We start from the raw sequence: 15,289 nt of genomic DNA, 5'->3' as shown, positions 1-15,289 counted from the left end.
TTAAAAGCCATTTATAAAACATAGCAACGAAGCTTGAGTAAAGCTTATAAGAGAAAAGAAAAATTTCACTGTCTATAACCAAATCAATTTTTTGTTGGATGCGAACCTACAACCAGTCAGTTTATTAACAGCCGACAGCCCTACCACTAAGAGCTACTGAGAAACGCCTAAATTTCCTTCTTTGTAGATTTTTTTTTTTTTTTAAAACAATTTATTTTCAGCAAAGTTAAAACAATTAACTGATCATAGCATTGCGAAAATTCTGTCTTTTAGTTTTCGACAGACAGCAGCAAGTCTATAATTTGGGCTCAGCTAGAGGTAATTTTCACTGGTCTTCCTACCCAACCGGTCTTTTCCCCCCTTCTTTTCATAGTGTCAACTTTGAATTGAACCACTTGCTCCCATTGAAAAATACAATAAAACCCCTATAGACAATGAACAGTAAAGTGAAAATAATAATCCGAACTATTAGATTATTCATTGTCAAAGAAGCCAGAGTAATTAGCTCTCTTATTATATAACTAATAAAAATTATTTTATTATCATTATTATTATAAAGAGAGCTAAAGCTGTCTCACAAGCAACATGGGATATGGCCTTTTGTGTATTATATATAAGGGTGTTAATTTAACAAAAGCATTGTTATTTGTTAAGGCGCTGAAAAAGAAAAGACTATAAACTAATCATGTGGGGGTCCAATGGTACATGAGCCATGTGATATCATTAGGATGCAGGGGGAAACAATAAATAACTGCTTAAACAGCAAATTCAATGTATATAATAATGCAAGTGATAAATAAATACAACTAGACAATACATTAAGCGATGAATTTATTATCTATTGTTGCAATCACAATGGGGCAATTGAAAGAAAATATAATAAGGGATGGGTGAGAGTTTTAGAATTGAGAGAATTAGGCCAACATCCTATTCTTGAGAGCTTCAAATGGGGAATTGAGACAGCATACTTTGTAGAATTCAATGGGGCTAAATATGCGGATCCATATACATTGACAAACTAGCTAGCGAGACTGTTCCTAATTTCCTACCATGAAGAGCACTCAAATGATCTCATAAAGACAGGATTGTTAATACAATGACAGCTTCTAGAGCTAGAACTGAATTGCAGTAGCATACTACATTTTTGGAGCAGATTTAGATGATTAGGACATCCAAGATGAGAAAAATGCAGCATTGATAGATTATATATTATATACAATGATAGACAAAAGTAAGCATTTAGAACAAGAATACAGGATTTATATTCTTTGGCAGGAACTCTTCATACGGTTAGAGCTGTGAATTCAATATGCCAAAAAATAGAAGTTCAGAAACAATTGGGCGTGGATCCCAGGTTTCTAGTCATTCATTGACTCTTAGGTAAAAAAGTGAGAAGGCTTCTAGACAAGATAAGAATTCATGATTCAAATTAGCCATACAATTCATGCATAAAGAAACTAGTTTTGAAGGTCAAATTCTTCTTTGTTCCACGTCTTGTTTCCTTCATGTCAAGTTACAAGAATATTTAGCACCCTCAACAAGAAAATGAACAATTTAAGTTTAACCCACAACCATGTCAAGGAACAGAAACAAGAAAGAATGTACTAAACCATGCATCAACAGCTACGAAAATGTTTTGTTTGTTGATTGGACAATAAACCTAAAGCTCATAGACAATTAGCATAAGAGACCAAAAACAAGAAAAGTCAAAATAATCATAAACCAAAGCTGTTGTTAGGCACCTTTGCAACCAATATCCTGCAGCCACTCCTTAGCACCTCCAAGCAGTAGCCAAGATAAGCTCTTTCCGCTGCCAGCAGAGAGCGAGCGAGGACTGTCTCTTCTCAACATGGAAACCCTTAACTGGAGTCCGTTGCACCAAACAGTCAGCCTGGGACTCAGTGAAGTTACTAAATGTCAATGGAGCAAACCCAGATTGCATAAACAGACTCTTCCAAGGAGGCAATCTCTCAGGAGAATGGTGGCGTCCTAATACAATTTTTTCAATACAAGGATAAACCAAAAACCTCTCAATCTTTTGCAAGGCATCCAAATTCACATTCACAGCATCCAGCGATTCAAGTAGGCAGGAGTATGACTGAAGTGCGTGAATCATATGGTGAGGAAATGGAACATCTGTTCGATCACAGCCTCTATCTAAAGAAACAACAATCTTGGGTTTAAGTTGCTTTACAAAGCAAAGCACCGAAGGAAAGGTTGCTGGGTAATTACAGAAGGTGCCAATTGGGAGATTCACAGCAGTTGCCTCACTTTCTAATCCCCGAAGAGGCAGCGCCAAAGAAGCAGAATTTAAAGCTTCAAGGCTTAAAATTTCAAGCTCAAATGGCATATTGATTTCACTTGCAAAGTGCTTCAAATTTTCTCGAGTAAAGCTGAGCTCGAGCTCATCATGTGTGGACGGAGAAGCAAATGCAGTGATTTTAAGCGAAGGAGGACCTTCACTTCTCAAAACAAGCTCCTGCATAAGAGAAGCCCACTGCCCACCATATCCAATATCGAAATCTATAATGTGGATTCTATTGCACCCTTCAAAGGCTTCAAGAAGTGCTTGGTTACAAGTGAAATTAGCAAATTGAAGAATCGGTGAGATTTCGGAGAAAGATTTGTAAGCACTAATCTTGAAAATGATACTATAACCGGACAAAGCCAAGCTACTATTATTCATATTCATGTGGAGAAGTAACTGTAAGGCCTCCTTGAAATAAAAAGCAGCCCTCTGAAAAGGCTTACCAATTGGTGAGAGCTGGTGATTGAGCCGCGCCAATATCCCTTGCGCGTGTACAGGATTACCTGTTTCGATCAGCTCTGAGGCCTTGAAAATTTGGTCAGTTATTGCCTGCTGAAGCTGCTGATTTGCCAATTCATCGTTTACCAACTTCTGCTTCGTTGCTGTTGCTGTCACGCCCATTGTTTCCCTTTGTTGTTGAAGCATTTGAAGCTGCTGTCGTCGAAGAAATAGCTCTTGCTCCCCCGAATCTGGAAAGGGGACCTTTTGATTGGGCCCAAGATTAAGACGTTTCGGTGGGGGCAGTGCTGGTGATAAAAGTTGATGCTCTTGCATTTGAGCATATGAAAGAGGCAAGAATAAAGCTGGATTTTGAGTATACTGAGCTTGATTCTGATTAATTACCAGCTGAGAATTCAGTATCTGTGGCTTCTCATCCAGAGCTTCAACCGGCTGCTGTTGAAAAACACTAGGAGGAGGCAAAAGATTTGCAGCAGCTGCTGTTGAAAAAATGTGACTCTGGTTTGAAACAGAACCAAGCCTTGCATTGTTGCCAACAAAATCAGGGTCAATATTACTGCCGAGCAAGGAGTTGGTACAAGTAAAAGACGTCTCAAAGCCAAAGTTAGCCTGGTCCACTACACCAAAACCTGCATTAAATTCCATATCTTGAGGCAGAATCTTGTTTATTCCGAGAGATGGGTCATCAATATCACCCATAATGAGCCTTAAAATGGACTGTTCTTGATTAGGCGAACCAGACAACACACTCTCCCAATCTTCCATTCCCAAGCCTCCACATTTTTCAGCCGTGTTGATTTCTACCGATGGAGGGTTGCTAGAGACGTTAGCTGCGGCCACGCCGGTGGTGTCGGTGGTGGAAGAGCCGCCACCACCGCCGCCCACCAGAGAGGAAGACAGTGTTGAGGATGAAGCGGGTGTGCTGGGACTTGTTCGGTTATCCAGCACTGATGTGGGCTCTGTAGTACTTCCTCCCCTGTTGGGGTTGTTAAGCAGCCAGTTTTGCTTTGGCTTTGGCTTTAGCTGTTGCCGCAACAACAGTACTGAATCTGAAGGAGAAGAAGAGAAATCTAACGCCCCCTTCCCTTGAAAGTCCTCAAAGGCGAGGGGCATGGCCCTTGTGTATCTAATGAACTCCCAACTACAAAATTACACACAAAATCACTCCCACTCTCGCTCCAGTTTCCGAAACTTTAGAAAGCTAAAAAAGAAGAGAGATTAATGAGTTAGTTTGTTTGTATACTAGCAAACAAGACACAAAGCAACAGAAATCAAATCAGAGTTCGTAAAAATTACATGCACGAAGCCACGGCTCAAGCTTCTTTGACTCCTTTGCTGGCCCAGTAACTCAACGACCCAGCAGAACAACAGACATCGTTTGGTTTGATAAGCTTTTTTATCTCCTGGTGTTGGTGGTGCATGAACAAGTTTTGTTCTTTGGCTTGGTTCCTCTTTGTTTCTCTTCCCCTCTTCTTTCTTTCTTTCTTTGATCTCTGTACATATGGATGCGTGCTACTCATAAAAGTGGTAAAGTGCGCTTCGTTCTTTCTCTCTCTACTTCCCCCCCTTCTCTCTCTCTCTCTTTTCTTTTTTATTTATATATATATATCTACATATATTTTTATGTGGCTTTTGTCTGTTGACGTAATTATCTCTGCTAGGGTTTCTGTCACGCTTACCATTCCCACCGGCAATATTTAGCGCGTATACAAATTATATTAATTAGAAATAATTACCAATAAAATTTCAAAGTAAAATTCAATCCTTTTATATATATATTGTATTAATTATAAAAAATTACCAATAAAATTTGAATGCAAAATTCAATACTTTCAAATACGGATAAAACTGTGGTGCAATTGTGGTACCGTGCCACAGTTGCACCCAACCGTTGAATTTCCACTTATTCAAGTGGATCCCATTCATTTGAGTGGATCCAACGGCTGATGCAACTGTGGCACGGTACCACAGTTGCACTGTAGCCTGACCCTTCAAATACACATACACATATAATTTATTGATAGAAAATGATACGGCAAGCACTAGTTCATGACTACTTATGAATAATATTAAAAATTAAAATTATGAATTGATCACATAATATTATGTGACAATTTTTTTATTGGTCAATAAAAAATGAGTATGGTCGTTCAATAGATCAACTCACTTGTCTATTATAAAAAAAAAAAGAAAGATAAATATCATAACTATTGGTGTCGTGATATTTTCATTCTCTAAATTTTGTAATTTCACCCTAATATAAACAAATTAATTAGAAAATATTCACATTATTTTTAACAATTCTAAATTAAGAATAAATATTAAAAATCAAATAATTAAATCCCTATTAATATGATTATTAATTTCAATTAAACTAATAGAATACATACATAATATCTCACAAAATTTATTTACTTTAGAATTTATGCTATTTTATCTCAGTTAATTTATTGGATGTGAGAATGATCTAATTAATTAATTGTTTAAATTTTTAAAAAATAATGTGAATTTTTTATTAATAAATTTTCGTGTTACTTGTTAGTTACATATTCGGTCAAGTATCAATATTTGTGTGGTTTTTTTTTTTTTTTTTTTTGGCATTTGAAAAGAGGTCCGGGACCTATTTGGTTAAAATGGACGAGTTATGTTGTTATTTTAGAAAACGTAAAGGGAGCCATACGTTGCTATCCCCACTATTAATCTTCCTCCCAAAGTTTTGGATTGCGCCATTGGTGGTGTGTTGTGCACGCTCCGCTGAAGAGCGTGCTGAATGCTCTTCGGTCCATTACTTACTTTTACAGAGATCAATGATGCAGAGAAAAGGATAACTGGCTCAGATTAATATTTTTTGTAATTTACCTGCATCCCGAAAGTACCCTTGCTTCCCTAGCTCAAGTCTGGTCAAACTTTTGGTGAAATACTCGGGCGTTATAAGTAATTACATTGAAACATCTTCTGATCATCTGGGGGCCGAGTTTTCGAAACTGAATCTGACGGCTGTGATAGTTTCAAAAAACTAAAAAAGAAAAAGGAAATCATACGGTTATGATATTTTTCTTGGACATACGTGTGTGGCTGTCATCGAAATTTTTTTTTTTTTTTGGCCTTTTGTTTTTTTATCGGCAATCTATAATTTCTCCAGAATTTGTATGTGTTAGTTAAAATAAAAAATGAAAATCGAGGGAGATTCGAGCTCGCAATTTCGTACAAGAGAGTCAACCAAATTTCACCAATTAAACATATTCATGCATATACTCGAAAACATGGGAAATTCAACGGATTTTTTTTTCTTAATACAAATTCGAAGGATACTGAACAAAATACGGCTGATTAATATATATATATATATATATATATATATATAGAGAGAGAGAGAGAGAGAGAGAGAGAGAGAGAGGTAGGTTCTCCAAAGTAGAAATAGTAAAACGGCGCCGGTGGCCGCACCCATCATTAAATTATGGGTTGTGTGAAAGCTATATAACAAAGTACTTTGGTGGGGTTTTCTTTCTTTCACTAGACACTAGCAAAGAATTCAGCAAATGTTGTTTGCATGGCAGATTCATGTAATCCTTTAGCAAACATAGCCGTGGAAAAGCATGATACTACACGGCTTTGGATTAATATCTAACTATGCCCTTTCAAAAAGGAAAAAAAAAAATCTGATTTAAAATAAGCAGTCTGACTCTTCCTAATAGAGTTGCATTTTTTTATAATCTTCGTTTCCAAAATTTTCTTTTTAAAGTTGCTTTCGTTTCTTTTCTCTAATTTCTATTATTGCAACTCCTGGAGGCAATATGGACTTGGCTTAGTCCAAATTTAAATTAATTTAGATCTTTGCTGCGAAATGAAGAGAAAATTGGAAATGTGATAAAAACAGAAACAATGTAACAAGGGGATGAATGGAAAACAGAGAAGTGGGTGGATTGAATTTCAGTGTAGGGAAGATTGGAATTTTGGGTTATTAATTGAAAATAAAAGAATGGGGGACAGGCTTAGGTTTGCTATAAGTTCGTTTAGGAAACCATGATTTGGACATGTCAGTGAGGAAAAAAGGCTTTTGTTTTATCACCACCCTCCTGGTCCCATGTGAAGCCTAACAACAAGTTTCTATTTCTCTCTCGTATGATGTGTAAAGTGACCCAAATCAAAAACTTACTGACTCACTTTGCCATTCAAAATTTTCAAAGTTTGCTTGCGTCCCTCCCTCCTTCCCTCTTTCCTCTTTCCTCTTTCCTCTTTCCTCCTTCTGGTTTTTATTTTTAATTTTTTTGAGGTGATGACATGTCACTTTCTCTGATTCTCCCCATCTCAACTTCACAAATAAATAAATAAATAAATATATAAAATCTCAATCTCAACTCCCCCGGCTCAACCTGCACCACAAGCATAACCATGCACAAACAAAACATTGCCAACTTAATAAAACCAGATCAAAGCAATAAGGACTAGTCTTTTTTTTGTCCCCAACCTCTACAAATCAAGAAATTTATTAATAGAAAGATAAACACTTAACCAACAGGATATAATTAGACTTAGAAGACTTAAAAAATTAATATAATGAATTAAAATATTACCAAAAAAATACTACCGAGATAACTAATGAAGACGGTAATAAGAAAATCCATTAATATCATTACACAGCATGAGATTTAAATCCGAGGGAGGGTGGTCAAGCCAAGCAAATTCAGAAAAAAAAAATAAAAAAATCAACAGCCAAATTAACGAGACCATCAGCAACAATGGAAAGCAATGTTTACAAGTAAAGGGATGCTAAAATCACCCCAAAAAGAATTCAATTTCATCTTTGTGAACACCAACAATAGCAGAAGCTCTATGATCAGGGATGACAATTTTTTCTGATGGGATATAATCTTGCGGGATCCCATCCCATTTGGGACGGGATTGAAATATATTTTTATCCCATAAAAAAATTTAGAGACGAGAGTGAGATATTTTTTAATCCCAATTACATATGTAGGATGGGAGTGGGATTGACAGATTTCGTTCCATCCCGTCTCATTACCGATTAAGAATGAGAAATTTTTTAATTGGGATGAGATTATGACATATTTTTGTTCTAAAAAAAATATAAGGACGAGATTGAGACGTTTTTTCATCCTATTTGTTTGTATATATGAGATGAGATTGTGATTGGTAAATCTCATTCCATCATGTCTCATTGCCAACCCTATCTCCGATTACCTTTTGAAAAGCCCATCTGTATTAACCTTAATCCATCCTGGATCAGGGAACTTCCATTTCAGAATTGAAACCTTTTCAGCGTGACCGAGCTAGAAAGGTAAACCAATATCTAATAAGGGGTTGTTCAATATACCAAATTAAATATAATATGATATAACGGAGTGGTGATTGAATTGTTTAAAATTATATTTAGTGTTGTATTGTCTTTTATTTGGTGTGGCGAGAGATTGGAATCGATTATAAATTAAATTTTACTATTGTAACAGTGCCAATATAAAAAATTAGCTAGTGATTGTTTTATTTCAATTAGTGCTGTGTTGTCTCTTGTTTGATGTAGCAAGAGATTGGAATAGATTGCAACCTAAATTTGACTATTGCAATAATAACAAAATAAAAAATAACAACTGATTATTTTATTTGAATTAGTGTTGTACTCTCTTTTGTTTGATGCAGCAAGATAATGGAATAGAATAAAAATTATATCTTACTATTATAATAATAACAAAATAAAAGATTAGCTATTGATTATTTTAGTTAAGTTAGTTCAAAAAGTAATTAATTAAATATTTAAATAATTTTTCACTCATAAAAATATAATATATATATATATATATATATATGAGATCTTAAAGTGCGAGAAAAATTCGAAAAAACTTTAAAATTGTGAGATTTTAAAAATTTAAAACTTAAAACGCTTAACCTATACAATTTATGCATTTTTTCATACTTTCCCACACTTTAAAATTTCGGATATATATATAAACGAAAACATATAATTATTAAAGTTAAGATTCTTTTTATTTAATTTATAAAAACCTATCTCTTAAAAAAAATAGTTTAAATTTTGACTTCTGAGTGTTTCTAATATGAATGATATTATTTAAATATTTTAATGTCTCTAACTTGTATTAGCTTCTAATCCTAATCCTAATCCTAATCCTAATCCATCACGTAAAAGTTTTTCTGGCTTTCGTTTTAGATTAACAAAATAATCTATAATCAAGCAGTGGTCCACATGGATCACCTCAGAAGGAAATTGACAAACAAGGGCAACTGGGCCGGGTACGTGCGGGCTGGGCGGTGATGCACCGGCCGCCACCAATATGAGATCGCGGATCCTTCAGTCGCAGCAGCGATAGGCGGTTCCATTCCAATCACCCGTGAAAATCAAATAAATATTCACATCAAAATTCAAAAATTGAATTGATGCAACCAAGTACATGCATCACATCCGTCGATTTGAACCAACGTATAATGTATTTGACTTGTATTCATTTTTTTTTGGTTATGTCTTTGGTCGTTCTTCCGTGTTTCTGGATTATTTTTATTCTTTTGTTTTGTCGGCTTGTCGTTGAAACTGAAATGTCGAATCTAGTGCATGAACTTAATTGGATTTGTAGCTTCATAAATTATTGTTGTAAGTAAGCTGTAACCGAATGCACGTTAAGCTTAATTTAGAGCTGTGCGCCTGCCGCCCCACTAAAAGTCATTTTCAAACCCCTCTTCTAATTAAGTCCCCGTCAATTAATATTAAGAATAAATTATTTCTATTCATACCTACTCCAATTTTCCATAGATACTTTTTTACCTAATTTAGGGTGCGTTTGGGATTGAGATTGGGCAGCTGTAACTTAAAAGCTACAGCACTAAAGTGTTTGGTAAACACTAACTGCTGTAGTTTTTAAGCTACGTTGATATGATTTTTCACTTGTATAATATAAAATTTATTATATTTTTAATAATTTTATCAAAATTATTATTTAAAATTTATATTTACTATATATTATTAACTTTTATTTTATAATTACAGTTTTTTTTTCACAGCAGTTGTAGCTTAAAAGCTACAGCACCTCAATCCCAAACGCACCCTTAATCATGTTGTTGTTTCTTTGTTTATTTCTCATCACATCATAACATGGGAAGAGATATGTAATTGCTCATAATATATTTCACTTTTATTAATGGCTCATAATATTTAGTGTTCCATATTTCTTCCCTCTTATATATATATATATATATATATTTTTTTTTTTATATCCAATATTTTTTAATATTTAGATTCAAGATTTTGTGTTTTGTTTCTCTCTTACTCTTTACAATAAAACTGTAATTGATCAATCAAAGAAAATGGTTTCAGGAACCAAAGCACATTCAAAGAATATATAAACCCCTATAATTTATAGACATTTTGAAAGTATCTCCAAGAGCAAAACAAAATCTTTATTTATTGCAAAATTACTTAAAATCTTTTACAATGAAGGAAGAAAAGTATGGGCTGGTTAAATATCTTAACTCTTTCAATTTCGAGCTTGAGAGACAGCAATTAGCCCAAAAAGTGGCTTCTATTTGCACCTCCAAATTTAAATCCTGAAGAACCCAATTGGTTTCGCAGTAGCACAGACACAGTGAAGCAATAATGGGCTAGGCCCATCTCATGAAAATTTTACCCGCGATGGGCTGGATCTGCGTAACTGCTTGTACGTAGTCATTTTCAGGGAACATCACATTGATATCACCTGCGTGGTAGTAATAGGTGCAGGCAGTTGCACATTGTAGCGTACACGATGAATTACGTGTTATGATTTCATTAGTTAGGTTGTGGGGTGTCGATAACAGAATTATGACATGTGGCACACACTTAATTAAATTTTATGTATTATTTTTCACGTACACATTTACTTACATAAAATTATATTAATGACGTGGCAGAGGTTATTTGGTCAATGTACTTATGCACAAGGCAAGCCAGAGAAGTAAAATTTTACTAATATTATTCATTGAATTGCCAGAGAAGCAAAACTTAACAAAGACACTACAACTTAGAAGATTCGATAATTAACTTGCTGCTTACGTAACCGTCAATGAATTAAAAACATCCAGCAGTACAATCATTGACACGTCAGGTGAACCAAATTTAAAAGAAAATTACGGGTTAATCCAATCTTCTTTAATCAGCAACTGCACGACGACGATAGCTTCATTGTATATTATATATGTATGTCAGTGCTTTCAACCTATTCTCATCTCCTTAATTTGATGTTAGAATTGAAATTTCTCTTTCACTTTCTTCAAATTTAGTTTTCCGCTTCCTATTTTCCCCTTTTGGTAATTGACTGATTTTCATTATCCTTCTTTACCCTTTCAATTTTGATACCATTGTTCGTTTAATTGAATTGATTTTTTTATTCTTTTTTTTTTTTTAAAAAAAAATACTTCGCTATCGTTGATCTTAGGGTTTTGTTCTCGTTCTGCAGGATAATTAACGACAATGAGTAAAAGCAACTTCAAGATTGAGCATGAATTCGGTGCCTTTTTTTTTTTTTTTTTATAAATTTGCCCACCTGTTTTAATGAGAGCCCGATTAAAAATTTAAAATGTCTCAATTGTTGTACTTGCAGAGAAAAGGCGTGCTGAGGCGGAAAGAATTAGGGAGAAATACCCAGATAGAATTCCGGTGAGAATTCAACTTTATCTTTTTAATTTTATCTAGTCTTACTCGTTATTTTGATGTGATGTTATGATTATAATTTTTTTTTTGCTGTTTGATAGTATTTAGTACCCTTCCTTCGTAGGTTTAGGTGGTAGACTGAATAATGCATTAACTTTGCTGAAGGTGCATGTTAGTTGCATTTGTGACTTGCTGAATTTCTTTTAGCATCTGATCTTATGACTAACATTGTTGGGTATGGTGTTATAATACAAGATTAAAGTTATGCTCGATTGATAGGAATTTCTCCTAGTGATGTTTATATTGTTGACGGTGGATATGTATTTGTTTTTGGCATAATATCTGAAATCACTGGAGGAAAAATGCAGGGCATCTGCCAGATATTTGTTGCTTTAGATATCTGAAATCAGCAGCCAGTCTGTTAGTCATTTGCTTGTTTCATCTGTGCTTGGGCCTCCTAGTATGTTGTGTGCATTAGTCCAGGTAGATCATTCTACTGCTGGGTCCATGGGAATGCGTTCATATAATCATACTTTTTTGAAGAAAGTGAATTTGCTAGGTATGCTGTGCTGCTATTTGGTAACTTCACAGTCTTCTGCTTGGATTTAGAAAGAGACCATAGAAAGGAGAGATGCTATTTTAAATAGTTAAGGCAGATATTCATATTTGTGAGATTTTATTTTTCTTGTAATTTCTACACAGTTGGTTTTGCTTGGCTGGTGAATGTAGTTTAGTGCAGAATATTTGGAAGTGGCGTAACAGAAGAATGGGTTTCATTTGGTCTTCATCCTTTGGATTGGAGCCCAAAATAACATTCTTTGCTAACAAAATTGGCTATTTGTTATATGCTATTGTGACAAAAGTATTTGCTTATTAGTTTGTGTCAATATTTGATCGCTCATGTAGTGATTGGTCTGCGCTTCCTACTCCTTGCCTGTCTTCTACACGAGCTTCATACTCTTTATGCATGATACAATTGTGCCACTTTATTTCAGAGGCAGTATCAAATGTTAAATTTTTATGATATCCCAATCTTACTTATATTGATCTTTGCTTCTGTGCTTTATATAGGTGATAGTGGAAAAGGCTGAGAGAAGTGATATTCCTACAATTGACAAGAAAAAGTAAGTACCCATTTTTTGCTGCAAAAGGATTGTATCTGTGTTACCCTGACAGAGATCTAGAGATAAATTTATTGTCAATTTTGTAGTTCTCATTATGATCCTGATGATCATCAATATATTCTCCTATGTTTGCTTAGAGCTGTCTGTGATCTAGTCCTTATATGCCAGTTGCCTTTTCTTGTCATGTACTCCAAATTAGGTGGTTATTCATTTTGAGGCCAAGAAATTTTGGATGGAGACTGCCACTATGGGCATTCCATTTTTTCTGTTTATATGCATGAACAGTCATAAATTTTATATACCGACATGCTTACAATGTTGCAGATATTTAGTCCCTGCTGACTTAACAGTGGGTCAGTTTGTGTATGTGATACGGAAGAGAATTAAACTGAGCGCAGAAAAGGCAATCTTTATATTTGTGGACAATGTTCTCCCGCCTACAGGTATTGCATCGAACGGATCCATGCTCTTCCATTCCCTGCTCTCCCAGTCTCCTCCCAGTTAATTTGTCCTGCTTTCCAAAATTTTGGAAAAATGGTGTTAGAAAAAGAAATTCGTAGCTTTAGATGTATAAAGGTATTTAAAGTACTTTTATTTTGCAGGAGCAATAATGTCTACCATATATGATGAAAAGAAGGATGAAGATGGGTTTCTCTATGTTACTTACAGTGGTGAAAACACATTTGGATAGCATAATCTGCCGCTACCCTTTTTCCTCTACCAACGTTTCGTTTGTTAATCTACTCATCTTGAATTTAGTGTTTCTGTTTTCTGGCTTTGTGCCGGTCATAATCCGGCTTCTTATTTACATGACCTTTTATGCTTGTATATAGCCGGTTCAAACTATGTGGTATCAGACTGATGATTGCGAATAATTTAAATTCGATGGAAGTGTGGTATCAATCCCTCAATGCTAGTTTCCCTTTTTGTGGAATTCGCTATCATCATAAATCTTGCTCGAGAAGGGAAGAGAGAGTATAAAATCTTAAAATACGAAAAAATGAACTATTTTCCCTTTTCTAATGAATGCTCTGCAGTTCAATGAAGAACTTGCCTAGAAATTTGAAGAACAGTATGGTTTTATTTGGTGTTGGAGTGATATAATTAAAAATAATAATAATAATATGGAATAAATATATATTTTAAATAATAATTTTAATAAAAATATAATAATTTTTATCGTATAATTATTAATTTAAATTAATTTATTTTTAAATTATAATAATTAATATTTATTAAATATTTTAATGCTGCTGTTTAACCTCAATTCTAATAGATAAAAAATCAACTCAGCAACAGGACTAGAGTGGAGTCCAATCCAATAGCAGCGGAGTGCGGAATCAGAAGAGTTGTACCAAAAATTCAAACGGGTCATGCTAAGTGTAAAATTAAATTAAAATTAAGTGTAAAATCAAAATCAAAATTAAATTTGACAAATTCACCGCAGCGGACAAATGTAATTAGTTAGAAGTCAGAAGCATCATGAATCATGGAGATTTCGTTCAGAAAATAAAACCATGACATGACATGATGTGCGGCCGGATTGAATTATTATACAATTGAATTGCCGTGGGGACAACGGAGCCGAGTCGACCAAGACTGTTGCACTTTAACAAGGCACACCCAGTCGAGCCGATTGTCAAACTACCCAAAGCCCGAATCCCCAGCCGCCTGGGTCGCCGAGCCTGTCGCGCCGTCGTTCTCACCCACCACCCCGCGAATACTTACAAATGTATGTTACCAAAATGAAACGTATCAACTCAAATGTACATACATTTCAAAAACAGAGTAAAATGGAGATACAATCACCGACACCCTCAATTCATTGTGATGCAATCAAATCTCACTCGTTAGTTAATTAAGGGGAGGACGCGTTGTGGGGTTTGAATGTGGACCCGGACCGCCGTTCGTGAAGAGGACCAAAGACATCTGGTGTCCTACTCCACGTAGTGAATGTATCACATGGGTGTCCGCCACGTGTCAATTATGGCGGTATTGACGGTTCGGTCACTCCTCTAGTGTTTCGCGCAAGATTAAGAAACAAGGGATTCTGATCCATGCAACCTTGTCCCCTCAATCCTCTATGTAGACCCCATGGCGTGTGCTCGACTGTTTATGTGGTCCCACCCGACCACCCATGCCATGTAGTATCACATGACATCGATCCATTGCAGACGAATGTTACGAGTTATATGGAATTGTCCTTTCCATTTCTCGAAATTTTCTTGGTATAAATCTTGGAACTAACATAACGAACCGACAAACTTAATTCTAATCAAAATGCCCATTTTCATGAGCAAGCTACGAACAAAGATCATCGTTTATTTTTCAGTAATTTGGTGAAGATTAATATCTTTCATTTCTTATCTTTAACCCAAAAAAAGAGGATTTGATGAAACATCTTGTTTATATACATATTATTTGATAAATATAAGTATATAATTCGCTTGTCTAATCTATTATTATTAACTCTTTAAATTTCATATCTAATATGTTACGATCAATAGACAGAGAAAATTGATAGATTATAAATTAAGCTATGTATACATATGGCGAGACGCGATTTCACGAAATTATATATATTGCTTCTTCTATGCATTCAAGCTGAGGAGACGTAATATATTGTTGAGGACGATGCTGATCATGAGCAAAAGCTCACAAAACAACTTTATAAAAACGTACTCTTAACTAGCTAGTAAATATTTACGTAACCTATCCTGAATTTTCGGAACTCAACTGGAATTAACA

At 34.9% G+C, this 15,289-nt stretch overlaps 2 protein-coding genes across 3 annotated transcripts; one reads left to right on the top strand and one right to left on the bottom strand.

The window, feature by feature from the left end:
- Positions 1–1,524: 1,524 nt before the first annotated feature.
- Positions 1,525–4,359, bottom strand: LOC102611258 (scarecrow-like protein 27). The gene is made up of 2 exons (XM_006490802.4): positions 4,064–4,359; positions 1,525–3,968 (listed from the first exon to the last, which is right to left on the bottom strand). The coding sequence occupies exon 2, from the start codon at positions 3,878–3,880 to the stop codon at positions 1,772–1,774; it is 2,109 nt and encodes a 702-aa protein (XP_006490865.1). The 5' UTR covers positions 3,881–3,968; positions 4,064–4,359; the 3' UTR covers positions 1,525–1,771.
- A 6,507-nt stretch (positions 4,360–10,866) lies between these two features.
- On the top strand, positions 10,867–13,452 carry LOC102611739 (autophagy-related protein 8f). Of its 2 annotated transcripts, none has more exons than XM_006490805.4 (6): positions 10,867–10,964; positions 11,224–11,274; positions 11,368–11,423; positions 12,489–12,541; positions 12,866–12,984; positions 13,144–13,452. In XM_006490805.4, the coding sequence occupies exons 2-6, from the start codon at positions 11,238–11,240 to the stop codon at positions 13,230–13,232; spliced, it is 354 nt and encodes a 117-aa protein (XP_006490868.1). In that variant the 5' UTR covers positions 10,867–10,964; positions 11,224–11,237; the 3' UTR covers positions 13,233–13,452. The 2 variants fall into 2 exon arrangements, with proteins under 2 accessions (XP_006490868.1, XP_006490867.1); XM_006490804.3 differs by having other exon boundaries at positions 10,923–11,074.
- The last annotated feature ends 1,837 nt before the right edge of the window (positions 13,453–15,289 follow it).

Source organism: Citrus sinensis, chromosome 3 (assembly GCF_022201045.2).
Source record: "Citrus sinensis cultivar Valencia sweet orange chromosome 3, DVS_A1.0, whole genome shotgun sequence".
Classification (NCBI taxonomy): domain Eukaryota; kingdom Viridiplantae; phylum Streptophyta; class Magnoliopsida; order Sapindales; family Rutaceae; genus Citrus; species Citrus sinensis.
Note: the sequence above shows the minus strand (reverse complement) of the source record. Positions and strands in the feature narration are given on the sequence as shown.